This window comes from Esox lucius, chromosome 13, assembly GCF_011004845.1.
Source record: "Esox lucius isolate fEsoLuc1 chromosome 13, fEsoLuc1.pri, whole genome shotgun sequence".
In the NCBI taxonomy this organism is placed as follows: domain Eukaryota; kingdom Metazoa; phylum Chordata; class Actinopteri; order Esociformes; family Esocidae; genus Esox; species Esox lucius.
The window spans coordinates 18,896,364-18,924,300 of record NC_047581.1 but is presented as its reverse complement, the minus strand read 5'-3'; the positions used below and the strand labels follow the sequence as shown (position 1 = coordinate 18,924,300).

Here is a 27,937-nt window from a genome sequence, read left to right as displayed (position 1 = left end):
CTTTCCATTTGTGTCCAGGGTCTTGTTTTGAAAAACATGAGGTAGTGTAGAGAGGGGCTCCCCAGGGCCAAGGCTCAGGCATGGGAAGATGATGTTCAAAGGCCCTGGCAGTAGGCAGTCAGTGATTGAGTCAGTCAACAGAGTTCAAAGCGCGCTGTTTAAGGTGCTTCACCATAATGACTGGGCTGAGTGCTGGACTAGCTCCGGATAATGGGGGCCAGTGGTTATGTGGCCAAAGTAGGGGTTTTCTGTTCATTTAGATAATGATCCTTCAGTAATAGGAGATATTAACGTCCGTCTTGATAAATAAGGCTCTGTGATCGAATTGTCTAATCTCAACCTTCACACTTCTGTTTCATTCAGTTGACGCTGGCATTTGGCTCAAAGGCTGGGCCAGCTGCAGTCAGTTTATGTTCCAGGGCGGACGGGTCAATGTTGGAGTGATGGCTGTGTTCTCGGTGGCTGACCTTCCCCTCTCTCTCTCTCCCAACTGCCTCCCCGTTCCAACCCTTCACATCCTTCACCCTCTACAGGACAGCAGCATCCCAGAATGAACTGGTTTTTGGCTCCCGTTGTCACTGTTATTCATAGTGCCTGCTAATGAAGGCATGCAACACCTCTTCAATAAGACCTCAATGAGCCAGTAGAGTGTGGCTCTACATAAACCCATGGTGATCCCCTGACCGGATCTGCCTCGTTCCCTGTGTCACCCGGCTCAGTCATGTCCTCCATCCTGACAGACGGTCCAGCAGGTACACAGGCAGGTAGACAGACAGGTAGACAGGCAAGTAGACAGTCAGGTAGACAGGCATGTAAACAGTCAGGTAGACAGGCAGGTAGACAGACAGGTAGACCGACAGGTAGGCAGGCAAGTAGACAGTCAGGTAGACAGGCAAGTAAACAGTCAGGTAGACAGGCAGGTAGACACGCAAGTACACAGACAGGTAGACAGGCAAGTAGACAGTCAGGTAGACAGGCAAGTAAACAGTCAGGTAGACAGGCAGGTAGACAGACAGGTAGACAGACAGGTAGGCAGGCAAGTAGACAGTCAGGTAGACAGGCAAGTAAACAGTCAGGTAGACAGGCAGCTAGACAGACAGGTTGACAGACAGGTAGACAGGCAAGTAGACGGTCAGGTAGACAGGCAGGTAGACAGGCAAGTAGACGGTCAGGTTGACAGGCAGGTAGACAGGCAAGTAGACAGACAGGTAGACAGGCAGGTAGACAGGCAAGTACACAGACAGGTAGACAGGCAAGTAAACAGGCAGGTAGACAGGCAGGTAGACAGACAGGTTGACAGACAGGTAGACAGTCAGGTAGACAGGCAGGTAGACAGGCAAGTAGACGGTCAGGTAGACAGGCAAGTAAACAGTCAGGTAGACAGACAGGTTGACAGACAGGTAGACAGACAGGTTGACAGACAGGTAAACAGACAGGTAGACAGGCAAGTAGACAGACAGGCAGCCTTTCTCAGCCTCTTTCAGACACAGGAATGCAAATTGGGGGATCTATTGAGATTATCCTGCCTGCTCTTTTGAACAGCCACAATCTTTCAGCGTGGAGGTATACCCACCGGGAGAGGGCTGGTTAGAGGGGATATGTGGCCTATCTGGGTTGGTTTTCCTTTTAACTTGGCAATAGGAGTTGCCCTCTGTATCGGGGCATTGATTTCCACTTTTACTCCTGAAGGTACTACTTTCAGCGGGCCTCAAAGTGCAGGGGAAGGGGATTATATTTTCCTCTCCCTCAGCCTGCATGACTTTCACTACCTTTAACCTTTTCTTTCATTCTCCCTCACGCCCTCCCTTTCTTTCTACCTCTCAGCATCTCTCCCTCTCTGTCACACAGTTTAATGGAAATAATTCAGTAATGGAAGGAGAGAGAAGTATTTCAAGGTCCACTCCTTTGTCAAAACAAACCTATTCAAGCTGGAAAGGAGAGAGTTTGATGCAGGACATAGACATACAGCTCTTAATGTCTCTGTAAGGCTTTTAGTTACTGCAAGACATTTTTTTCATTGGCTACCACCAAGCGTGTTGTTCCATGACAACAGTATACACAACTGACATTATGATTCACTTCTTACCCAGTTTGCAGTGGAGATGATTTTTTAAACATGTTTACCAGTCCAAAAGAGAAAAGTGTTTGGTTCCAATGGGACCGTCCCATTTAGAATGTTTTCTGAAAAGCTAACCTACTACATTCAGTGTTGCTATCTCTTTGAGTTTCTCACCAAGTGCTGGGAAAAAAACACTCTGAAGAGATTTGCATTCACAATGGAGGGAAGGTGTTAGAATTGGGACTGTAGTATCCTTAAAGGTGCAATATGTAGAACACTATCTCTAATATTTACAGAGTGAATAGAAAAAAATAACATGACTCCTCCTGGTCTTCCCTTAGCAAAGGAATCTGCAATAGTATTTGCTAGTCCATTGCGGTTTAGGGTGGGAATGACAGTGCTGCAAGTGTCTAAAGCAAGTATGAGGAGTTTACACCTCCATGCAAACTGATATTCGGACCCACAAGAAAATTTAAATGGTGAATATTTCGGAAACCCTGAACGTTTTTGTAGGAAAATAATATTTGATACATTCACAGCAAATGTCTGCTCGTCAATTTGTCTTGCATTTATTTACTTTACCCAGATCTCGGGACGAACATGACATTTATATACATAGTCCTGCAGTGTCTGTCCCCATCATCCTCCGTTCAGTCACAGATTGGTGGAGTCACAGGGACAGACCCTTAAGTCAGTCTCCTAGACACAGCGAGTGAAAAGGCCGAAGGAGAACGGGGAGATCAAGTCTGTCTTTCTCTCTTCTCTTTTGTTTGTCCTGGTTTCCATAGACAAGCAGCAGCTCTCCATTCTCCTCCAGAGCGAGACTAAGTGCCTCCGCTTCTCTCGACCTGCCAGCTCCAAATTGGCAGCCTGACCCCCCTTTTTGTTTCTTGGGGCTGGTGCACAAAGACTTACCCCTACCGTAGGGAAGAAATGCAATTAAGAGGTGACACAAACACTGAGCACACGGTGTAGGAGGGCAGCCCAGCGAAAGGGAGGGGCTGGGGGCTGCCTGTCGCCTCTGTGACAGGCTATGCATAGATACAGGCCCATTAATTGGATGTTTGCCATTATAGGGTGACTTTGGGGTTAGCGGAGTAGATCAGACCAGGGCTTCAGCAACATCACCTTGGGACGGCCCTGTGGATGTGAACACATAGGGATGTCAGGCCCGGGCACTGTGCTCGGTGTTCAGGAGTGTGTGGCTGCCTCCCCCTTTGGTCCTGGTGTTTTTTTGTGTCTTTTATGGGCCTTAATTATCATAGAATTCAGCAGTTCTCTGCCTTTTACGTAACAGTCACTTCGGCTGTTACGAAGTGACTGTGGTCTTTATAACATGGTTATTATTACAGGGGATTTTAACATCCACATAGGTAACAGTACAGACAATAATGCCAAATAACTTTTTGCACTACTTGACACTTTTGATCTCACTCAACATGTCAAAGAACGTACACACATTCTAGATCTGGTTATCTCTAAATGTCTCGATATTTCCTCTGTCATGGTTAAAGACTCGGCCCTGTCTGATCATTTCTGTGTCATTTTTGATTCACTTAACACCCCAAATGTTCCAGTAAACTCTGTTTCTGTTAAGAAAAGGAACATTAATGAGAGTACCAATGCTCAGTTTATTGAAGCCATAGCTATCTCTCCAACAATAAGTTCTGAGTCAGTTGATGTACTCCTGGGTAGTTTTAATGCCAAAATATTGAATGTCATGGATCGTGTTGCACTGGTAAAGCTAAAGAAAACTATGAGCAAACAGAAAAGACCATGGAGAACCACCATGATGGTAACCGCCCTGAAAAGAGAATGTAGGAAAGCGGAACATAAGTGAAGGAAAACTAAACTTCAAATGCACTATGACATCTATAAACAAAGCCTTGGTAGCTTCAACAATGAGTTACACAGGGCCAGACAGCAACATTTATCGGGAATGATCAACAAGAATATCAACAATACCCACACTCTATTTGTCACGGTCGACAAGCTTACAAACCCAATAAAGGGGATAGCATCAAAACTCATGTCCACTGTGAAATGTAATGAATTTGCGTGTTTTTTGTGTGAATTTTTTTTATCAGACGGAACATCAGAACTACACTGTCTAACAAGGATTCTGTACCGTCACATAACTATTATATAGCATTTTAATATAATTTATCAAAAATCCCTAGAAGAAACAGTTCGACATCTTAAAACTTCCACTTGCTGTCTTGACACACAAAAAAAAGTACTCTATAACAATGGACCTACAGCAAATAGTTAATAGCTCTCTGCAATCAGGCATTTTTCCCATGTCTCTAAAAACAGCTGCCATTAAGCCCCTATTAAAAAAGAGAACACAGGATGCATCTATAATGAACAACTATAGACCTGTATCAAATCTCCCTTTTATAGCCAAGATCGTTGTGAAGGTTGTCTTCAATCAACTCAGCAATTTTGTGACCTCATGTGTCTCTTAGACAAATTTCTGTCAGGTTTCCGACCTCACCACAGTACTGAAACAGCCCTGATTAAAGTTTCAAATTATATACGGCTGAATACTGATTCTGATAAAATAACAGTTCTGGTTCTATTAGATCTCGGTGCAGCATTTGACACTGTAGATCATAGAATACTTATAGATAAGCTGGGGAAATTGGGTAGGACTCTCCGGGACAGTCCTTGATTGGTTCAGATCTTATCTAGATGGCCGGACTTACTTTGTCACCATTGGTAATCGTGAATCTGATTGGGTGGCTGTGACATGCAGAGTTCCACAGGAATCAGTTCTCGGACCGCTTCTGTTCAATCTCTATATGCTACCTCTGGGCCAAATTCTACAAAACAACAACATTAACTACCACAGCTATGCAGATGATACTCAAATATATATGGCTCTTGAACCATATGACAACAGCCCAATAGACTCATGGTGTCACTGTATAGAGAACATAAATACCTGGATGAACCAAAATTGTCTACAATTAAACCAAGATAAAACTGAGATTATTGTGTTTGGCAGCAAAAATATATATTTTTTCTTTGTAAAGCACATTGAATTGCTTCGATGAATGAATTGTGCTATATAAATATACATGCTTGCCTGCTTGCTTTATTTCTAGTTGAGGAAACCCATTAAAAAATACCAATGAGTGAGACTGGGGTTTTAATTGTTGGCTAAGACGCGTGACATTTGGAGGCGTACATCAGATCTGGCCCAAAGTCCAAAAGGTGCTGGCGAGAGGCTGCATAATTACTACGCTGTCTTCAGACTGGGCTTTTAATAAGACAGCTCAGTCCCCATAGCCACAATGTTACCTATACTGGAAATGTGTGTCAGGAAACCCATGTATATAATGTACTCCTCACCCATATCCCATTATCTCATATGCTCAGCATACACTGTTTCTATTGTATGTCAACTTTGCATATGGTTTGTGTATTGTGTCCCTCTGTGTTGTCTACCACTAGCAGCACCATTGTATTTTGGTTGTGTGTACATATACTTAGCAATAAAATGGATTCTGATTTGCATGCTTAACAGCCCTATTCTCACCGCTTTCTTTCCAATTCTGCCGCTGTAAAGTGTATTATGGGAGTAACAGTGATGTGAGAAAAATTATGTCCTGACCAGTTTTCTTTTTAGCATGTATTATTTTGTGAATAGTATTTAACAGTTTAAAAATTTCTAAGATCAAATCAGGGCAGGAGCAATGTTTCCGAGTTGGTCCGTATGATGTAATTGCCCTATCAGTTTGTGTGTGTGTTAGCTATGCATATTATGAATGTTTGGCATTTAGCTGTATGGGACAGAAGCATACTGGTATATCTCTCTCAAGGCTACAGTCAGAGACGCTCTACAGACTTCACCTTTAATTCAGTCATCCATGGACTGTTATGTTTTCATTTCTTTCGAGCAAAAAGACGCAAACCTTGAAGCAGTGTTTGTCATTCATTTCAAGAGCTATTTGTCACAGCTATGGGGAGGTTACCCAGAGCCCTCAGGCTGTTATACTGTTTATTTCTGTATCAGCTGTAGCTGATCCAGGGGTGTCTATCTCATGGGACATCTCATCTTCCAGCTAAGAGACCTGATATCGTTTTTTTTTCCATTGAAGGGATTTTTATTGGAATAACGGCTGAGGTTAAGGACACCCGGAGCAGCAATCAAATGATGATTCCCATTTTCAGTCATGAAACAGCACTGAGCTCTGGGTAAGAGGTGGTTTGTAACTACGATGGATTCCTACCAGTAGCTGTTTCAGTTTCTTCTCTGAGCGCTCCCTGCCAGCGAAGCCCAGTGCTTCAGCACCGCCTGGGTCTATGCCAGTGTCACACGTACTTCCTCAGTGCCGTCATTGATGCAGTGAAGGTCAGGTTACGTTTTGGATAGCTTTGGTACAGGTGTGCTCTGTCGGTGGGAATGCTGGATTATTAGTGATGATGATATGTTCTTCCGTGGTCCAAATACCCCTGATAATTCTGGTAATGGGTGATTTATCTGACCACAGCATGGAGCAGGCCTGTACTGACAAGCTGTACAGCCATCAGATCCACATATTACACCTGGGCAGCCTCAGTTATCAGTGCAAACCTGCAGTAAGTACTGTGTGTTCAGCAGTCTGTGTTCTCAGGCAGGCAGAACATGGACTTCAGAAGGCAGGCGTGAAGACGTTGGTGCGGTACTGCTCTGAGTTAGTGGGCGTGGAAAGACTAGCAGTCTGGAAGTGTCATTGCGACCCCCAGGATTCATCGAAATAGCTGACGGCCTTTTTGAATTGTGCTTTTGATTTGTTGGCTGAAATATTGTATTTAAAATGCGTGTATCAGATCAGTGGTGCCCGGTCCCCATCCCTGGGGACCTTTACCTCTTAGCCCCCTGGCAGAGGAGCACACACATGTCCCCTGTGGGCGATATCATGCACCACAGGTTGAATAAAATCCCCTCGAGCACTCTAAAAGCCGTCTTCATCTCAAGGGGCTCTGGGGAGCAGACTGGCTGAAAGGGCTGAAAATGGGACAGCTAATCCTGGAGCACAGAGAAAGCTTGCTAAAATGTAGGGCTCTTGCCCAACAGAGAACAATTGGGCCGCATCCCAAATGCTATTTCCTTTATGACACTGCACTACTTTTGCCAGGATTCATAGGGAATAGGATGTCACTTGGGACGCACTTGGTGAAAAACATCTACCTGTAGCCTGATGGGCTGGCTAGCATCATGATGAATCACTGGATGCTACTGGATCATATCAGTCACTTAGCTCATACCACAGGAAAATAGGATGTTATCTTTATGTCCCCTAGCATGATAAATGGTATAGGCAGACACTGTTGGAAAACACTGGGCTGAATATGCACACCAACCAAAAGACAAAGATAGCATATGTTGAAGAGAGAACATATTTTATTATAATATGTTTCTATTGTTTACAATAATATTTTTTCTGTGGCCAACATCATGAAAGACTGAATAGAAAACAACAGTGAACATATAGCTCATGGCTTTTGCTTTTGGCTCAGTGTGATGCAATATGTTGTAATGATGTCCAGTATGTGTAATTGACCATCCTTCACACTGTACTGTGTTTAATTAGAGGTTATGAGCTAGTGGCCTCCTTAAATGGTCTAGAGGCTTGGCGCCTCCTCATTGCCCAGTGAAGGGGAGCTAGAGTTATGGTGGCGTCTTCTTTAGGGGCTGGTGGATGTGTGAATGATGGTGTGGTTGGCTACATCATCAGCCGGGGACCGGGTCATCGCTCACAGGACAGGACACTAGGTACAGCGGCACCAAGGAGAGCGCTCGGTGTCATTCTGTCGTTTTCCTCACAACGTCCATAACTCAAACTCATGGAGGATGTTACATATTCTGCCATTCAGGACCTGCACGTAAACCACTCTAATGTCTCAATGATATCAGAAACCAACTGAGACCAAACCCAAAGCCCTCACCCAATCTGCTTAAGCCAAGCAGCTCTTATTACCTAAATACAGTGTGCTTCTTTAATAACCCAGGATGCCAACCTCAGGTAAATCTGTCCAGTCAGTCACTAATATAAGAATGCAGTGACAGTGATTTAGAGGTGATGTTGGGCAGCTGTACCTTGCCAGGGGTAATGATTAGCGTCAGGGGGTTTGTCACAGCCTGTTCTGTGCAGGCTGTGACATTGAAGCTCCCTGGCTTCCATTTTCATTAGTGGTGTTGAAGCCTCCAGCGACAGAACCAACACCCTACTCCACTGGGCCTGAGTGTGTGTGGGAGCATGTTTGCGTGTGAGTGAGTGTGTGTGTGGGAGTGAGTGCGTGCGTGCGGGCATGCAGTCGCCATTTTAGACATGCTGCAGTGCCATTAATCTCCACCACATAGCTGGCTGGCTTGGTGAAAGCTGAGTCCACAAGGCCTTGTCTGTTTAGGTATTTCCTCTGTCCTCCTGAAATCCCAGGTTGATGCTGGATCACTGGCTTGCTGTGGGTCCCTCCCTGGTATTGACATCTGTCCTTTGGGCCGCTCGGCTGCTGATTGAGAGAGGGAGGTTGTAGTAGACTAGGGTAAGGGGACATGGGATCTGACAGACAGGAAGTGATTTAAAAGAGAGAGAAAGGTCTGGTATGGTGTAGTAAATGAGAGACATACTAATGCTCTGTTGACTGTAAGGGTACCACAGAGAGGAGGGCTGGAGACACCAGCTCCCTTCCTGTGGTGAATTCAGCTCCAGGCCCTCTTTGTATCTATAGACGTGATAGAAAGACATGGTCCTCCTGAAGGCATGCATGTCATGTCCACTCGCTCTCTTTCCCTCCCTTCTCTGTCACCCCCTTTCTGCATAACTCTCCCGTCTCCACTCCAACCCCTCTTCAGCACGAACACACACACACACACACACACACGCAGCATGAACGCAATGCTCTCCAGGCACCATTACTCCTGGCCACTGTAAATAATGACTTTTAACAAAGCAAACAGAGTCTTGCTTGTCTGGATCAATCCTTCCCCCATCGCCGAGCCGGCCGCAGTCACCAGTAATTGCCGAGCTCTATGTAGTATGAAATGAGGGCCCAGCTTCCTTCTCCCCCAAACCTGCACTGGCTAGTGGTGGCTTCAGTTTTCGACGCTCGTGCACCTGCTCCCATGGTTCCTCGGGCCTGTCCCACCACAGTCCTCCTTTCTGACCACCTCTCTCCATGGTCAAGCAGCCCGCTGGGTCCACTGGGGGCTTTGCTTCTGTGGGGTCGGACGCAATCGCGTCGGCGTCTCACTGCTCTCAGGTACTGCAGACCTCTTTAGAGGAGCACACAGACACACACACAAACACACACACACACACAGCTCGGTGAGTCATTGCGTGGGAGCCAACAATCAATGGGGCTCGCAGGCCCCAGCTGGCTGCAGTAGTGGAATGTATTAATTTACCCATTTAGAAAAAAAGGACCAACTACAAATAGATTAATGATGTTTGATCAGCTTAGCGGAGCAGCACAGATTAGTATGCATGGGACTGAGTGGTGAGGTGCTTGTTGTGGCCCTGAATTACTTTGATGGTTAAAACTGTTGCCAAAGGAGTTTCAATTAAGATATTTAGTTATTTCTGATGCTTTAATCTGGCAGCAGGTGGGCAGGCAGGAAAGCCGGCCACCTCATGTTATTACTGATCTTTATGCCAACAAGCCACAGTGCTCATTAAAAACACAATTTCAAGGAAATGGATCTAATCTGATCAACAGGAGCCCAGTTTATGATATGTTGATGGCCAGAGAATTTGCCAGGAATAATTAGATAGTTAATAAGATGAGGATTTCTAGTTGTCTATGTTTGATATTTAATGGTGTGGGATTGTGGTAAAACTGTACAGTAAGTAGCCTGGTCGTGTCTGGCCCTGCCTGGTCGTGTCTGGTCCTGCCTGGTCGTGTCTGGCCCTGCCTGGTAGTGTCTGGTCCTGCCTGGTCGTGTCTGGTCCTGCCTGGTCGTGTCTGGCCCTGCCTGGTCGTTGTCTGGTCCTGCCTGGTCGTGTCTGGTCCAGCCTGGTCATGTCTGGCCCTACCTGGTCGTGTCTGGTCCTGCCTGGTCGTGTCTGGCCCTACCTGGTCGTGTCTGGTCCTGCCTGGTCGTGTCTGGCCCTGCCTGGTCGTGTCTGGTCCTGCCTGGTCATTTCTGGCCCTGCCTGATCGTGCTGTACTCTGCTGTATCTACTCATGTTTCAGCTCTTTCCATCTTGCTATAGAAGATACTGGACTTTTAACCAGTGAAGCAGTTCAGTCTTAAAGCTCCTCATCAATAATGAACCATCCATGCTAGTCCGGCCATAATCGTCATTTTCCTGCTTGTGATATTTCCCTCAATTGGTGGATTGTCGTTCCTGGGCCAGTCATGTGCCCATGTAATATATATGATAAGTAGCAGAGCCAGTCGGCGCGGGACTCATCACACACTTAAATTGAGGCGGCATTGAGTTCATATTGCAGCGTGGTTGATGGTGAATTAGCCAGTCTATATATAAACCCAGCCACATATGTTGCGAGTTAAAGTGCATTTATCTGGTAATCGTTGGGGATATCTCTGCATGCACAACCACGATGCCGCCACCGCAGCCAGCTACAGATACTGCCAGATCACACCCATGCTCTGGTCTGGGACACAGACCTGAAGGAGAAGTAGGTTTCTCACACACTCACTCACACACACTGATACTGTGATCCAACAACAGTGGGCTATACAGGGGATATCAACACTGGAACTGGTTCTACTGTTGAGTCTTCTCTTGTTTTGTCTGGACCTTTTACCTCACTCTGGAACTCTATCTCCATCTTCTCCTCTTCTCTTTTAACATTTAACATCCAAACATTTCTCCCAGGCTCTGTCCTCCCCAGGCCTTCTAAAGCACAAAACAAATCAGTCTGATTGTCTCTCTAAATCACCAAAGACACCAGTCAGATTTTCTCTCTAAAGCACCAAACAAACCAGTCAGATTGTCTCTCTAAAGCACCAAACACACCAGTCAGATTGTCTCTCTAAAGCACCAAACACACCAGTCAGATTGTCTCTCTAAAGCACCAAACAAACCAGTCAGATTGTCTCTCTAAAGCACCAAACACACCAGTCAGATTGTCTCTCTAAAGCACCAAACACACCTGTCAGATTGTCTCTCTAAAGCACCAAACACACCTGTCAGATTGTCTCTCTAAAGCACCAAACACACCAGTCAGATTGTCTCTCTAAAGCACCAAACACACCTGTCAGATTGTCTCTCTAAAGCACCAAACACACCTGTCAGATTGTCTCTCTAAAGCACCAAACACACCAGTCAGATTGTCTCTCTAAAGCACCAAACACACCAGTCAGATTGTCTCTCTAAAGCACCAAACACACCAGTCAGATTGTCTCTCTAAAGCACCAAACACACCTGTCAGATTGTCTCTCTAAAGCACCAAACACACCAGTCAGATTGTCTCTCTAAAGCACCAAACACACCTGTCAGATTGTCTCTCTAAAGCACCAAACACACCAGTCAGATTGTCTCTCTAAAGCACCAAACACACCTGTCAGATTGTCTCTCTAAAGCACCAAACACACCAGTCAGATTGTCTCTCTAAAGCACCAAACACACCTGTCAGATTGTCTCTCTAAAGCACCAAACACACCTGTCAGATTGTCTCTCTAAAGCACCAAACACACCTGTCAGATTGTCTCTCTAAAGCACCAAACACACCAGTCAGATTGTCTCTCTAAAGCACCAAACACACCAGTCAGATTGTCTCTCTAAAGCGCCAGACGCATTGGTCTGATTGTCTCCAAAGCACCGAATGGTCAGATTGTTTGTTGACCGTTCATACCATTCAATCACTTATTGACGACGCTGGGTTTTTTGCCAACCCAAATGTGGAATTATTTTGCCACACATCTGATGAGCCAATCAAAGAACACCAATCAGAGAACCCAGACACTTACTCGATGTATGTACTGCCAAAACTTTATCTAGGTAGCGCACGGTTGTGATTCGGTCTGCCGTTTACTAAATCGTGTTGGATTTGTTGCAAGCGAAATCATAAGCATCCACACTCCAGGGAGTTTTCATTAGAGCACTCCTAGGCTGTGATTGTGATGAGTGGGGGATGAGTCTGCTCTGGAGAAGAGTTTTCATTAGAGCACTCCTAGGCTGTGAATGTGAAGAGTGGCGGATGAGTCTGCTCTGGAGAAGAGTTTTCATTAGAGCACTCCTAGGCTGTGAATGTGAAGAGTGGCGGATGAGTCTGCTCTGGAGAAGAGTTTTCATTAGAGCACTCCTAGGCTGTGAACGTAAAGAGTGGTGGATGAGTCTGCTCTGGAGAAGAGTTTTCATTAGAGCACTCCTACGCTTTGAATGTGAAGAGCGTTGGATGAGTCTCCTCTGGAGAAGAGGCTGCACTTGCAGGCAACCACTGTTGCTGCTGACTCTCCTGTTTGATGCAGAAACTTCATAGCCAGACTGCCAGCGCCAACCTCAGAGCAGCCTAATGATCCTAGCCCAAGTGCTGACATGGCCAGTCAGGGAACTGTGCCCACAGTGTTAAACAGTGCGAGAGAGGTAATTACTTGTTGGACTGTGTTTTGTCGTTGGGATCCAATCCATGTCCAGCGTGATTACCAAACACAAATATCATCGCAGACTCAGCAGCATTTCCTGCGTTGAACATTTTCTTCCATTAAAGTTTGAATGGTCGGCGCCTCAGAGCTTGAGGATTTATCATCTGAACAGATGTTCTGTTTTGCAAATGCTGAAGACCGGTTCCATATCAGTAAAACTGGTATCATATTAGTTTTCGTATGTTCTTGGATAGGCGCCATGAATTTGGCCTTTGAGGCAGCCTCTATATTTTTATTGTGCTGGTGAGGAATTATGATCTGTTCAGGTGTTAACAGAGAGTTACTAATACCTGAGTCTGCATGTTGTCGCAGAAGTGTCTTTCCCTGAGTGTTTAATAAAAGGTGTCTATTTTTCTACCATGCTTCAGTTGACTGTCAAAGCTAATTAGGGTGCTCCAAATGAAGATGGACGATGTAGCACCTGGGGCCAGTACAGGGAAGAGTGTCGAACTAGGGCCAGACTAGTAGGGGACCATAGACTGTCTCAGCTCCTAACAGAAGCAATACTGCTCCATATCAGTTTGCCTTTTTTAATCAGTGTTTCTTTTAAGTAAGGATATAGAGTGATTCAAGATGGCTGGGGAAGGTTGATTAGTCCTTTAACTTTAGTTGTTCATAATGTATGTTGGAGGAGGTTGATTAGTCCTATAACTTTAGGTGTACATACAGGGCGTTGGAGGAGGTTCATTAGTCCTATATCTTTAGGTGTACATTCAGGATGCTGAAGGAGGTTGATTAGTGCTATATCTTTAGGTGTACATTCAGTATGCTGTAGGAGGTTGATTAGTCCTATATCTTTAGGTGTACATTCAGTATGCTGGAGGATGTTGATTAGTCCTATATCTTTAGGTGTACATTCAGTATGCTGGAGGATGTTGATTAGTTCTATATCTTTAGGTGTATATTCAGTATGCTGGAGGATGTTGATTAGTCCTATATCTTTAGGTGTACATTCAGTATGCTGGAGGATGTTGATTAGTTCTATATCTTTAGGTGTATATTCAGTATGCTGGAGGAGGTTGATTAGTCCATATCTTTAGGTGTACATTCAGTATGCTGGATGATGTTGATTAGTTCTATATCTTTAGGTGTATATTCAGTATGCTGAAGGAGGTTAATTACTCCATATCTTTAGGTGTACATTCAGTATGCTGGAGGTGGTTGATTAGTACTATATCTTTAGGTGTACATACAATATGCTGGAGAATGTTGATTAGTCCTTTGCCTTGTGTACATTGTATATATTAGATAAGTTATATCCTTACTTATCAGGCCTGCGCTGGTGGTTTTTGCACAGTTCTTTCTAAGAGCAAACTCATTCGGCCTCCAATCATTCCTAAGAGCACTTCAGTTGCTGCCCATGTTTCAGTTCTCTTTTTCAAGTTCACCATCTGTGCTTGATTGATTAAAGCACTTTTTAGTAATTAATGCATGCTTTAATTGAGAGTGGCCCCCTGTGGCTTTTGGGTGTGTGTGTAATGTGCAGGCAGCAGAGACAGTGAGAGAGGAAGAGAGAGAGATCAGAGCCAGTGATCTGTTTGAAGGACCATAAAGTCCTGTTTAGCACCCTAAACATGTCAACATTCCAGCCTGATGCCTCTATTCTCTAGAGATGTAGATGTAGATGTAGTAGATATGCTAACCCATTACTACTCCATATGAGGTATGTTCAGATTATACTGTTGTCCTTATTTTAAGGAAATGTCATTGCAGACTGTTGGCATCAAAACCTCAATACTATGGGGTCATTTCCACTAATATGGTTTTACTAATGTCTTCCATCTGTTTTATTGCTGTGTATTTGGTAATAATAATATGATGTTGTCAACTGTGCTTCACACTTCAGGATACTCTATTGGAGGGCTGGGCAATTTGTTGGCTCGAGGGCCATAACAGGATTTAAAACTTAAATGATGAGTCGCAAATTTGTTTTGTAATGTACAATTTCTAGGTCAAAATCAACTCGTGGGCCCAAAAAGGACAGTTACAAGAACGTCGTCTGGGTCCATAACTATTTATACTTCCAAGTCATTTTATACTTTTAACACTGTGCTGTAGTGTTTTCTTTTTTATTATTTACCCCAAAAGCCCCTCGGGCCCGACTGAATTAGGTGGTGGGCCTGATTAGGTCCGTGAGCCCAGGATTGCCCACCCCTATAGGATACGGTTAGACACACCCCAGGCTGACAGCATGTCACTGCAGCGTGTCCCAACTGGACCCCATTGACTTCCACTATGTTGCTGTCTGATCTGCTTCTGATAAATGAGCGACATCCGTTTTTTTTCCTTTCTGTCACGTTGAATGCACACACTGACACTTCCTCCATCACAAGGTTTGACCTTCGCTATTGAAGTAGTTCTGTGTCTTTTAATAATTGTTTTTAGAAAGCATTAAAGCTCAGCCCCCTCTCCCCAGCCAGAAAATGGGAGACATGGTGAATACTGAGTGCTCAGCATTGATTCGTCCACCTGACGCTGACCTTATCCAATCTCTCCCGTCCTACGCCCCGCTACTGTTTGATGGGATGTAATCGATGGCCAACTTCCATATGAGAGTACTCCCCTACTGCCATGGCTCTCTCACCCTGACGTGACTGGTATCTACCCAGCATCCACAATTGGGTCTGTGAACGTTCCCATCACTTTTCTTTGTGCTCAAAGCAAACGTTCCAAAAACGCCAAAACTGTCCAGTTACTTTGATTGTTTGTTTGTCCTATACATCTTTACACAGTTATTGAAACGCTGAGGTGTTATGAGCTTATGCAATACACAAACCATAGTGGGAAATCCCTCACAGAAGAAATGAATGGTGTAAGAACGCAAACAGCCTTTTGTCAAGTTTTGCCTTTTACGGATTATGACGCGTCAGCTATTTCTTTCTATTAGGTAGGAAAATAACATTTACCTGAACGTGTACAGCACACAATGCATCTATGTTTGCATTATTTTACAATGTATGTAATGGGGCTGTGTAGTTTAGGGTGGATTACCCATTAAGTATATGTTTCAGACACTTTTAAAGAAGATTAACATTCGTTTTGGCACTATTCTTGTCAGGCAAATGTTTTTTTCCAGCCTAGTTAAAGCATTGTATAATCATCTGCACGACTGGACAGATTTTTGTTTTTAAGCAATCTAAGAAATGTTGTGGGAGTGTTTACTGAACAAATTGCAGTTTGCTGGGTAGTCTAGTCTGGCTTCTACCTGGAAGCTACTGTAGCAGTTCCACTATCAGAAACACTGCCGAAGGAGCCTGAATAATTAAAACATTTACCCTTTAATTGCCATCTCTGAAAAGAATGATCAGTTTAATTTGCTCTCATTAAACCCAAGTCATCTAATGGGCTAATTAAGGGCTTTGGATGAAACAGCAATCACAAAAGTCTACAGCTCCCCGAGGGAGGAATTCATCAATGTAACATAAATATTTTACAGCGTCAACGTACGTGCAGGTTGTGTGGTGCCTGGCAGTCCTGTTTAACACAAGCAGCCAGTTAGCCAGTACAGAACATGAAATCACTGCAGTCTTGACCCGTTGTTCTCCTCCAGGTCTCTTCCTCTCTGTTCATTACTGGAAACAAAAACCACCAGAAGCATTATTAATGCACGCCCAGCGTTAGTAGTAGGCTCTGGCCTTGACTCCTGCGGTGCTGCTGCGTCTCTCCCCTCTTTGAGCATAAATGGATTTGCTGTGTCGGTTTACTGAGTAAATACACTTGATCAATTTAGGTCAGAATGTCCCCTGACCCTGCACTGTCTTATTAGATTGGGGAGTTCATGCCTGTTTCCCTGTCTCTCTCTTGGGTCACTCTGCCTCGAGCCAGGCCCAGGGGTTTAATCCACCCCCCAACTGATGGTTCAGATTTGACCTCCCCTAACCTGGGGGAGGACTGACCTCCACTGGAGGATCCCCGGTCCAGGAGGGCCGAAAACACTGCTGTTTTATGCTTTTGCCTAGCAGTTAATTGCACTCTTCTGGTGTACCTCGGTCTGACTCCGTCACTTATTAGAAAGAAAGGATGAAAACCGAGAGTGTTTAGGCCCTCCAGGACTGGAGTTGAATTGCCCTGTTCTAAGCTTTAGCTTTATTTTTTAATTAGGTGCAGGTATTGTGCCTGTGGCATTCAACTTGTCATACTGAAGTGGAAAAGCACAAAGCAGTAGTCATTCCATTTGCCTATTTCACTGTTCTCTCAGCTAATTTGTCATGGTGACAGTTATTCCTGGATATTAAATTAAACAGTTGCCATTTTCTGTACCCTGCAAATCTTCAGTGTCACCTTGAGGTGCTGTGGCTGAGATCTGAGGGAGATGGCAAACGCCCATTCTGAAGCTCTGGACGACAGCTTAAATTTCTAGGTCACATTGGGAGCCAGGCAACAGCACCTAGCAGTTTAAAGAGCCAAGATACAGGGGGATGAAAGGCAGCAATCTCTTTGTTCGGAGGAGAACCATTAGTGCTAATCTGTGTTGCACCATCTCAGCTGGTGTCAGAGCTGTTCAGGTGAAGGGGCTGGAGGTGGGGGCTGCCCAATTACTGTTGGATGGGAACGGCCGTGTGGGATGTGTTCAGCTGATGTTGTCATGGGTTAGCTTTTACTGTGTGTGTGTGTGTGTGTATGCGTGTACATGCGCTCTTGTCCACACGTTAATGGGTGTGTTTGTGTGTGTATTGGTGGGTGTGAGAGTGTGTTTCAGTTTATGCGTGTGTGTATGTGTTTGCACTGCAGCCTGCTGTCACTGTTTGATGGTGTGGTGGGTTCCAATAGCGTTCCCTGGCAGGGGTTGTGTTCAGAGACGCCACACTGGCACCCTCTCCACCAACCATCTGCACCGGCCCCTCCAACCAGGAAAACCCGGCAACAACACAGGACAGACACAGAGGGTGTGGCGCTCTCTTAATGGACCTTATGTTGCCAATTTATTGGTTTGATAGCAGTTCTGTTTTGGCTGATATAACCAGTCTCTGGGAGCTTCACAAGGCTTCTGGCCACTGGACCGCGGCTCGTGCTGCTGGTGGACTGACTCTGTTGTTGGAGACACTGGGTGTTGGCGGAGATATTAGTGCAACCGTGCTTTGTTGCTTTGTCTGTACCATGGGTTTTCCAAATGTGTATCAGAGAATGGTCGTGCTTGCGTCTCCCAAGCCCAACAAAGGCAGATAGCAGTCTTTGTCTGTGGTAATGCCCGTGACGCGCCAATGCTTGTTCTGCATTTTTGGGTTCGTTTTAGTTCCCTTATGAGGTTCCCTGCTGTGCATCTCCGAGTTGAAAATCAGATTTTTCTTTTGTAATGTTCCAACACACCCATTCATGTGAGTGGGTAGTACAGTCACAGTGTGGACCAGGTTCCAGAACCAGAATCACAGTGGGATAAGAAGGGGAACTTTGATGATTTCATACTGTGTGTAAACATTGACGGGCTCATAAAACCCTCCAAGACCTGACCAGTATACATATAAACACTGTCTTCCGCGCTGACCTCCCGGCAGCTCAGTATAACCCCACATTAGTACTTCCTATAACCTGTGATTGTCTGTCTTTCTGCTTGTGGGTGTGGGTGTGTGTTTGTGTTTGTGTGAGGGAGAGAACGAAGATAAACAATGAGTCTGTTGCATTTTTGGTTGCTGTGTCCGCCGGCCTGGTCTGTGAGAATACATATTGTTGTGTATGTACAGGGCTGAAGTGATAAGTGATGAACTGAACATTGTCCATTTTTCACAGTGAACTCAAGCCCGTTCTGTGTTGTAGCCTGTTAATGGACAGATGGGTGACCGGTTGAGTGTCTGCCTCTCTCTCTGCCAAGTACATTTAAGACAAAGTTATTATACAACATGTTGCTTCGAAATGAAAGAATTTTGAAAATCTTTTGGAGGAAATGCGGTGAGAGGAATGTTATAGCACTCAGCTACAGTAGTAATGAATATGGTCTTTGGGCCCCTGGCGGCTGATCACAAGGAAGAGGGGGAGGGCTTTGACAGATGCCAGGGGTATTTTCCAGATCTGCTAATAAAGACAGATCTAACAGTTGGTCTCTCACTCACACATGCAGACCGCTATCATGTACATCTGTAAACTTCCTGTCACACCCCACGACTAGGGGCACTACATTCTGACTCGTGTGTGTGTCTTTGTGTGTATGTGACAGAGACTGTGGGACACAATCTAACAGTCTGTGTACATATCTTTTCTTTGCATCATTTCCCCTCTTCCTCTTAAGCATAAAAATATGAATATTTAAAAGCACTTCAAACAAGCAGTCATGAAATATTAAAATGTTCCAGAAACAAGAAAAGCTTTTATCACAGCTCTGCTCCCTCCTCCTTCTGTCGCTCTAGCCTCACTCGCTCTTTCCTTTTTTTCCATGCTTTCTCACATATACACACACATCCAGGCATACACACTCACACACACACATATATATACACACAGCAACCACCCTAGGGTAAGAACGACAAACCTTCCTATTCGATCCGCACTTCTTCTGTGGCATCAGCACATTGTAGCTGGAAACTGAGAGGAGCCACAGAGGAAGGGAAGAAGCCTCAATAATTCAGCTGGATTTCCATTTCACACAGAGGTTGAGAAACATGACTTGTCATGTCTTACAAGATGCCTGGCATTAGTCAGGTTAGATGGCACATTGTAGTCAGTGTCTTTAGTTACAGTAGTGTTTTTGCTCCGTTTGGCTTCTCCGTGGGGAGAAAACAAGGTGAGGATAGGCAGTAAGGTGTTTAAACACACTGCTTTGCCTTTTCTTTGTGACTGTGTAATATGTTGGAAAGGGAAAGATAATCTGTGGAGCCTCTTCTCAGATGCTGTCTTCTATCTCCTCTCGGAGAGCTGGAGGGTGTGCTAATCGCTTGAGCGGCAGCTCTAAGTGGTTGCTGCTGTGTTTTCTGAAAAGATCCCTTTAAGTGTGAAGAGAAACGTCTGGTAATGGTAAACTCTCTACACCAAAATCTCTGTGCCTGTGCCATAACGGAACTGTTGCACGCCGTAATGCACCTTTCACGTACACACTGACATACTCACCATACACACCATACTCACCATACTCACCATACACACCATACACACCATACTCACCATACTACACCATACTAACCATACACACCATACACACCATACACACCATACTCACCATACTACACCATACTACACCATGCACACCATACTACACCATACACACCATACACACCATACACACCATACTCACCATACACACCATACTCACCATACTCACCATACACACCATACACACCATACACACCATACTCACCATACTACACCATACTACACCATACTCACCATACACACCATACACACCATACACACCATACTACACCATACTACACCATGCACACCATACTCACCATACACACCATACTCACCATACTCACCATACACACCATACACACCACACTACACCACACTACACCATACTCACCATACACACCATACTCACCATACACACCATACTCAACATACACACCATACTCACCATACACACCATACACACCATACTCACCATACCCACCATACACACCATACTCACCATACCATACTCACCATACCATACACACCATACTCACCATACCATACGCACCATACACACCATACGCACCATACTCACCATACCATACGCACCATACTCACAATACTCACCATACACACCATACTCACCATACACACCATACTGAACATACCATACGCACCATACGCACCATACACACCATACATACCATACTCACCATACACAACATACTTACCATACACAGCATACTCACCATAGACACCATACTCACCATACATACCATACTCACCATTGTGATGAGTGAACGGGCCTTGCAGTTATGTTTAGGGATTATGTTTAACTGGTACACCTGTGTTTTTGCAATTAGGCCGCTATGATTTATGTCTGACATATGTGGTTGCTGGTGTGTGCGCCTTTGTATGTCTTCAAGTGTGTCCGTGTTGAAATGTGTTGTGCTGTGTGCTGTGTGCGCGTGTGTTAGTGCGTGTGCGTGTGTGTGTGGCCTACATGGTATGTTTTGACTGCTGAGATTAATGGCTAAGAGAGAATTCTTTTAAGGCAGCTCGGTGCATCGATTCTGTCATCTTCTTCCGTCGTCTTTGATTAATGCATTTATTCACGTGCTTGTGCTTGCAATATTTGAATGCCCTCTCCAAAGGGTATAGGCTTTTAAATGCTTGTATGTGGGGGTGGGGAGGAAATAAATAAAGGAGATGTCAATTTATGTTTGAAGAAAAGGACAGATTTCTTCTCGCCTCTCCTTCATTCTCGCTCTCTGTCACTGCTTGGCTGTCTGAGGGGAATGAAAGAGCAGTTTGGTAGAGCAGTCATATAGTAAATCTAATCAAAGAGAGAAGTGCTTTTAAATGCCTGTTGTTCCCAGGGGCAGAACGTCTCCAAACCTGTCTCTCTGCTCCAACGGCTAGCTGCCCAAACTCAGCCTCAGCCGCCACCAGATGCAATTAATATTGAGCGGGTGCACTGGCCCTCGCTCCCCTCCTATAATAACAGTGTTAGAACAAAGGTTAATGCTTTGAATCTAATCTCTGTCCTCATCCGTTTCAATGGAGCTGTGATGCAGGGAGGGGGGAGCAGAGTGAAGGAGGAGTAGGGCAGCGAGAGATTGGTAATCAACAGGGGGCCCAGGACGTAAGCAAAATTAATTACTGTTCTCTATAAATTCGATGTCATGTCTCATTTTGCCTAATCCCCTCCCTGTTTGCCCTTCCCTACTGGTGCTGGCTGAGATGCCTGGGCCTAGTAATGAAAATAACTCTTAGATGCTAATTACAAATTAGCCCCTGTGTCACTTTTGGTAGCGGCTAGCTACTGCAGTCACCTCAGTGGGTAAGTGCAGCAGTGACACACTGCAGACTGCAGATAGAATAGAACACCTTTTCTTAAAAAACATGTTCCATGATTATTCATAGTAGAAGTACACTACAGTCCCATATTCATGTTATGAGTCATTAGGAACTCTTTAAGTGGTCATCCATGACTTCCTGTTTCACTTTAGTGTTAATATGAAGTGACACACATGCCAAACTCCCTTTGTCATCTATCAGCAGAGTTGGGTATCATTTCAATTTCATTGATTCAGATTCTGCTTACTGATTCCGATTTTTATCGAATCCCGGTTTTCCGATTCCAATATTTTTGGGAGTATTGAAAAATGTGCCTAACTTTTATTCTTTGCACATTTAGGTTATAATCAGTCAATTGTCAACGGTGACAGTATTCAGGAAGGATACATTTTTTAACCCTAATTTTAAAAAAAGTAATATTATTTCTTATAAGGAATGATCAACAAAAACAATTACAAACCAAAACTATTTAAATAAATAATATAAAAATATACGTCAGCTCATCTGCGTAAGACATTGGAGAGAACGGAGCCGAGGAATACATGACGTTGTCTAGCTAAGTTAATGTTACTGTGATGAGTGGGCTTTCTGGTTTTAAAGAAAGAAATGACAAGCAATCTGGGTAGATGACATTTATTTACCCGCAGACCAGTTGGTAGGTTATACATAATATAATATGAATTATGATGTATATTACAGTAAACAAGCTAGCTTGGTGTCCATGTACACTTCAGTCAGTACCCTCCAGCTATCTCGCTGTGGTTGCGAGCTAGCTTATTGTCTAAGTGACAATAAGTTGATGGGCTAAATTTGATGATTAATATTTGAGTATAACTCCAATATTAAAAATATAATGCAATTTGAATAGTATTATAGGGGAAGATTGACAACCCTACTGTGTTTTGTGTACCTGAGTGTGAGACGTCGCTGTTGTTACAGTACTGTATCTGTATCTGGGACGTTATTGTGGCTTGAACTGGGAGACCGCAACACAACAAACACAGTGCATTCCTTCAAATTCACGCAGTGTTGTAAATGCTTCGTCGTATTGGAGGTGCTTCCTCCCTTTCACAAAATATTTTTACTGCAGGTCTTACATTTTGATGTGTGATTAACTTGTTTTGTGATACTAAGCCTAACTTTTGAGTGTTTGCTGTGGTCAGCCATGGTCCAGGATGTAAACATAAATGTCTATTTCAGTTCTCTTGTGCATGCTTTGTTGACATACTTATGTGCCAGCATTCTGCGAGCAGTTGCGACTGAAATGCAAACGTTGCATGTGCCTTTTCGAATCCAGGTTTCTTGGATATTTGGAAACGACCGTCATAAGTTCTTGATACCCAACCCTAATCAGCAAGGTCTGAAAAAAGACAAAATGTTATTGACCAACATAAATAAGTCATTGGCTTGAATAAGTCAATGCCTGAAAATATCTAGTTCAACTTGAGTGTAATGAGTAAATGGGAATCTTAACATAGCAACTTTATGTATTAATTACTAATGTTAGAAATTATACATTGTGTCCAAAAAAATACAACATCTCCAGAGTGCTTTTTCATCTGTGTCATTTGGAGATGTACCCCAATGCGTGGATGTACCATGTTGTGTCTGCAGAGATCACTGGATAATACGACCACGTTACTCACAAAAAAGTAATATTAACACACATTTACCAGTAGAAATTACTTATAGATAGTTTCCTTGGTTGGTTAGGCAGGCAGTCTTAGGTAGGCCAATACTGCTTTACAGGCCTTTTTGAAAACAGTAGTCATTCTAATAGTCCAAATGCAAATAGTAAATACTTACTTCAATTTGTATTCGAATGTGTTTCAGCAAGACATTTGTAGAAGAAATGGGATGATACAGTTAGAATATCCCAATCCAGCTAGTAATCTAGTAATATGCAGAGGATAAGAACATAATAACAAAACAAAGAAATTCAAAAAACGTTCATAGCAGGAAGCATAGCCCCTCAACAGTTATACATTTAAAAAAATAATGGAAACATTTTGACACCTTGTACATTTATCAATAAACAAGTAGGACAATCAATAAAGGACATCCAATTGCTCTATCAAACAAGGACAACTGTGACTACACACAAAATGACTTATAGCTTGATTGGTGTAACATGGAGGCTTTGCAAAAAGCATGATTGCATTTATTTTTTAGAACTAGCTAACCCTTCATTACACATTTCATTTAGGGTGTGAAGCAAATTCCTGCATTCTTTCTGGGCAATTATATGTGAAATAAATCTCACTGACCTAAAAATCTTTCACACAAGATCCAAACCACCTAAGGGACCCCCAGGGTGAACTGCCCCTTTAAGTATTTTAATTAACTGGAGCTGTGAACCTGCCTGGAAAAGGCCCCATGTGTATTTTGCACCCACGCACAGTAAGGGGGAAGGTTCGAAAGGTAAAAGAAACGTCTCCAAGTATCACAGTTGGACAATTGGCAGAAGTTATTTTTTTAATTTTTATTAATGTTTAAAATATAGAAGACACAAAACATAAAACTTTTGTAACAAAAAATATGAACTCAGCATGCAACAACTGTAATGATTTCACTAATTGCCCCAGTAAATTTGAAGTCACTGCCCGGGATTCATCTGTGAAGAGTATACTTCTCCGGCATTCCATTGGCCATCCAACATGAATATTTCCTCACTGATGTCCCTGGTCCGAATCTGAAGCATGCAGATTAGCTTTCCTGACAAGGTCTCTGAAACCTTTTGCAGAAATGATTTGTTTTCGCAAACCCACAACTTCATCAGCTGTCTGGTAGATTCCACAGGTGAAGAAGCCAGATGTGTAGCTGCTTTGCTGGTGTGGTTACATGTTTTATCTGATTGTGAGGCCAGTTGGATATTCTGCTAAATTCTCTAAAACAACAGCTTATGGTAGGGAAATTAACATTAAATTCTGTGGCAAAAGCTTTGGTGGACATTCCTGTAGTCAGCATGTCGGTTGCACGCTCCCTCAAAACCTGAGACATCTGTAGCAATGTACTGAGTTACAAAACTGAACATTTTAGTGTTGCCTTTTATTTTCCAATCTAAAAGACTTGGAAGGGTTGGAACTGCTCAGTTAAATGTTCTGTATTCTCAGTTAGCTTAGCCTTACCTATCATGTAATCAAAAGAGATTACATCAGAGATGATCAATTACAAGTAATACGTTTGTTTACTTGGACAGTGTGAGTGGACTTGATTCCTATCTCTGTCCTGTTCCACTCAACACTCAGACCCACACTGTAAACCCCCTTGCCTGCTGCTGACGTGTCTCTTTTGTTCCAACTAATTAAGCATTTGATGAAAAAAGTTCCCCCCTGTTTTACTGACAATGAAGCGTTCTTGTGTTTGGTTGTTCTTTTTTATGATGACCAGGACCTGTTTGTTTTGAAACAACTAATATGATTTTAATTTTTGGTAAGAAACACGTTATGAATCCCATTTTTGTTAAGATGTTAACATGTTGAAACCCTTTTGGTTATTGTGCCTATCTGAAAATAGCTGGTTGAGACCAGCACATATCATGCTAAGAACTTAAAAAGAAAAGAAAAAACGCTTTGTTGGCAAGTGCCATGGTCTTGTGGTGGACACAAGGTTCAACTGGAAGCGAGAGGGAATGGCTGAACACCAGGTGGACTGTGGCTTGGATAAGTCAAAGAGGTTTGATGACACAAGCGGGGAGCCTAGACAACATTGCGTTGCAGTTGTCCAGACGTGAGGTGATGGGTTGATGGGTTTAAAACCTGTGCTGCTGCCTGTTTTAGGAAAGGTTGTACTCTATATAGATGTTGTAAAGCATGAACCCTGTCAGACTACAAGTTAGCCTGGTCTCCCTGTCAGACTACAGGTTAGCCTGGTCTCCCTGTCAGACTGCAGGTTAGCCTGGTCTCCCTATCCAATCCCCTCAGACATTCCAATCTGAGGGGCTGTGGAGAGGGAGAGGCTGTTATTCATGATGTTGGGTTTAATGCACCGCACTGCATTTTTGGCGAATTCTTGGATGTGGATTATATTGGCTGAGAGTTAGGTTTTATTGTATAGTGTTGCATTACTGAAATCACTAAAATGGCCTAGTTTGAGATGTTTAGAGGGCAACACTGTTAAATGTAACTTTTTGTATTGTTTACAGTATATCATCCCAAATCCTTGGGGGATTTAGTGGTTTAGCTGCGGTTGGCTGTGAGCTGAGCTGGTTCCATGTTTCTTTCAGGCTGGCTGCTGACCAAGAGCATGGAGTAGAAGTGCAAAGCTGACCGGGGCTGGGTTCTGTTCTGTTCAGTACTTGGACTTATCTCAGATCAGCCTTGGGACATAAGCATAGTCAGACAGACTGGTTAGAAATCAGCTGTTTACACGGAGCAGGGAGATGCTGCTGTCATTGGAATGGTGGAGTTTTGGGTCATGGACAGTGTTTGTTTTCCTTTCCCCCATTATCCATTTACATGTTCCTGAACTTTGTTATGAGTCACAATCAGATATAGCTGTGCTGTGGCATGTGCCTCTCTGGGATTTAATCACACATCAAACACTATGTGATTAGCACTCTGTGGTGAGCAATGGGAACAAACTGGCCAACTAAAAAGAACATCCACAACTCGAAGGGCCAGATGTTAAAATGCCATAGCAGATTCAGGGTGGTAATATGTCATTATAGCAGCTCTGGGACAAATTGCATTGGTGTGTCTGGAGTATTTTTGGTATCCTTTTATGATTCTACAGAGTAATTCCATTATGTAGGCTAGCTCTTTCTCTAAGCCCTTTCAACAGAATGGAAGTGAAATCCACATTTGTGCACAGGCGATTCCCACTGCAAACCAAAAATGGTATAATTTAAGCGAGTGGAAAACAATGCCATGCTCTTGAGAAATGCAACCACCGAGCGTGTGTATCATGTGCATTTATGTAAAACTTATAATCCAATTAACAAGTACAGGAAACGCCGTGATCACTCTATTATGGGAATACAAAGAAGACTGGTGCCATATACTCTGAAAACTGCTCATGTGGAAAAAATGCTAATGGCGTGAAATGAGTGTGGGATAATGGGTTTGTGTGCAGACCCATGTGAGGCCAGGCTGCAGCGCTGACGTCTCCCCCTCTCCTCTCCAGGCATACTTCCGACAGGGTGTTGCCCTTCAGTACCTTGGACGGCATGCCGACGCGCTGGCCGCCTTCGCCTCCGGGCTGGCCCAAGACCCCAAGAGCCTGCAGCTGCTGGTGGGCATGGTGGAGGCTGCCATGAAGTCGCCGCTACGAGGTAACGTCTGTTGGAATTTCTTTTGCTTTTCCACCCTGTTTAATTGTTTCCATCCTCTATGACTCTGTCAGGCAATAAAAATAGATGTTAGTCAGTAGAATGTAATCATTGGAGTTCCAGAATGATGGGGCACCCTTGAAAAAGATGAGCATAAAAAAAAAGAGGAGCTTGTTACTACTGATTAGAGATACACTACCATTCAAAGGTTCCGGGTCACTTCCTTGTTTTCAAAAGAAAAGCAACACATTGATCAGAAATACAGTTAAGACATTACTGTAAATTACTATTGTCGCTGGAAAGGGCACATTTTTTATGGAATATCTACATAGATATACAAAGGCCCATTATCTGCAACCATCAGTCCTTTGTTTCAATGGCACGTTGGTTTTGCTGATCCAAGTTAATAATTTGAAATGGGTAATTGATCATAAAAAAAAACTTTGTCGAGATGTTATCATGCGACTTAACGTCTGGCTTCATGGCGTAGTGGTTAACGATGCAGCCTCTCACATGGGAGACCCCGGTTCGAATGCAGTGAGGGCCACGACATTCATTCCTTCCAGTCACGGTGTGGCCGAACTAAGGCTTGCCTGGATGCTTTTCTTGTTTTTTAGTCTGTAGGGCACCAAGCTTAACACCTATAATTTTGAAATTACGAGAAATAAAATACTTTTCAAACTAAGTGTGTTTGTCTTACATTTGTATTAGTATAAAGCAATATACTTTCTCCATTGCTTGGAACATATACTAGATTTTTTTTCCTAATCTTCATTAAGGGTGCTAATAGCTTTTGGAGGTGACTGCAAGTAGCTTAGTATCCAGGGAAGGGCTTTCAGGCCTAGGCTTTCAGTAAACTATCTGACTTCCCTGCTCCATGATGTGTGTAATATGAGCTGCAACCACTTGGCCCACATGGGGACTTCCTCCAAACAAAACCGGAGTCCATTTCACTAGTGCAGCTGACCGCTGCAGAGGATTTAATAAGCTGCTATCCCAAAGCCAACAGAGACTCTGAGTCATCTTTTGGTCTGGGTTTGTCATCACTAAAACCACCACACTCCTTAGATGCTGTTCACGTGAATCAATACGAGTCAGTTGTAAC

The 27,937-nt window shown here is 43.8% G+C and overlaps 1 protein-coding gene across 1 annotated transcript in view; it reads left to right on the top strand.

The window, feature by feature from the left end:
* The window catches only part of LOC105014265 (tetratricopeptide repeat protein 28), a 237,848-nt gene that overhangs the window by 123,999 nt on the left and 85,912 nt on the right, over positions 1-27,937 (top strand). The window contains exon 3 of the mRNA XM_029124631.2: positions 26,688-26,835. Coding sequence (XP_028980464.2) covers positions 26,688-26,835 — 148 coding nt within the window. The remainder of the gene's footprint in view (positions 1-26,687; positions 26,836-27,937) is intronic.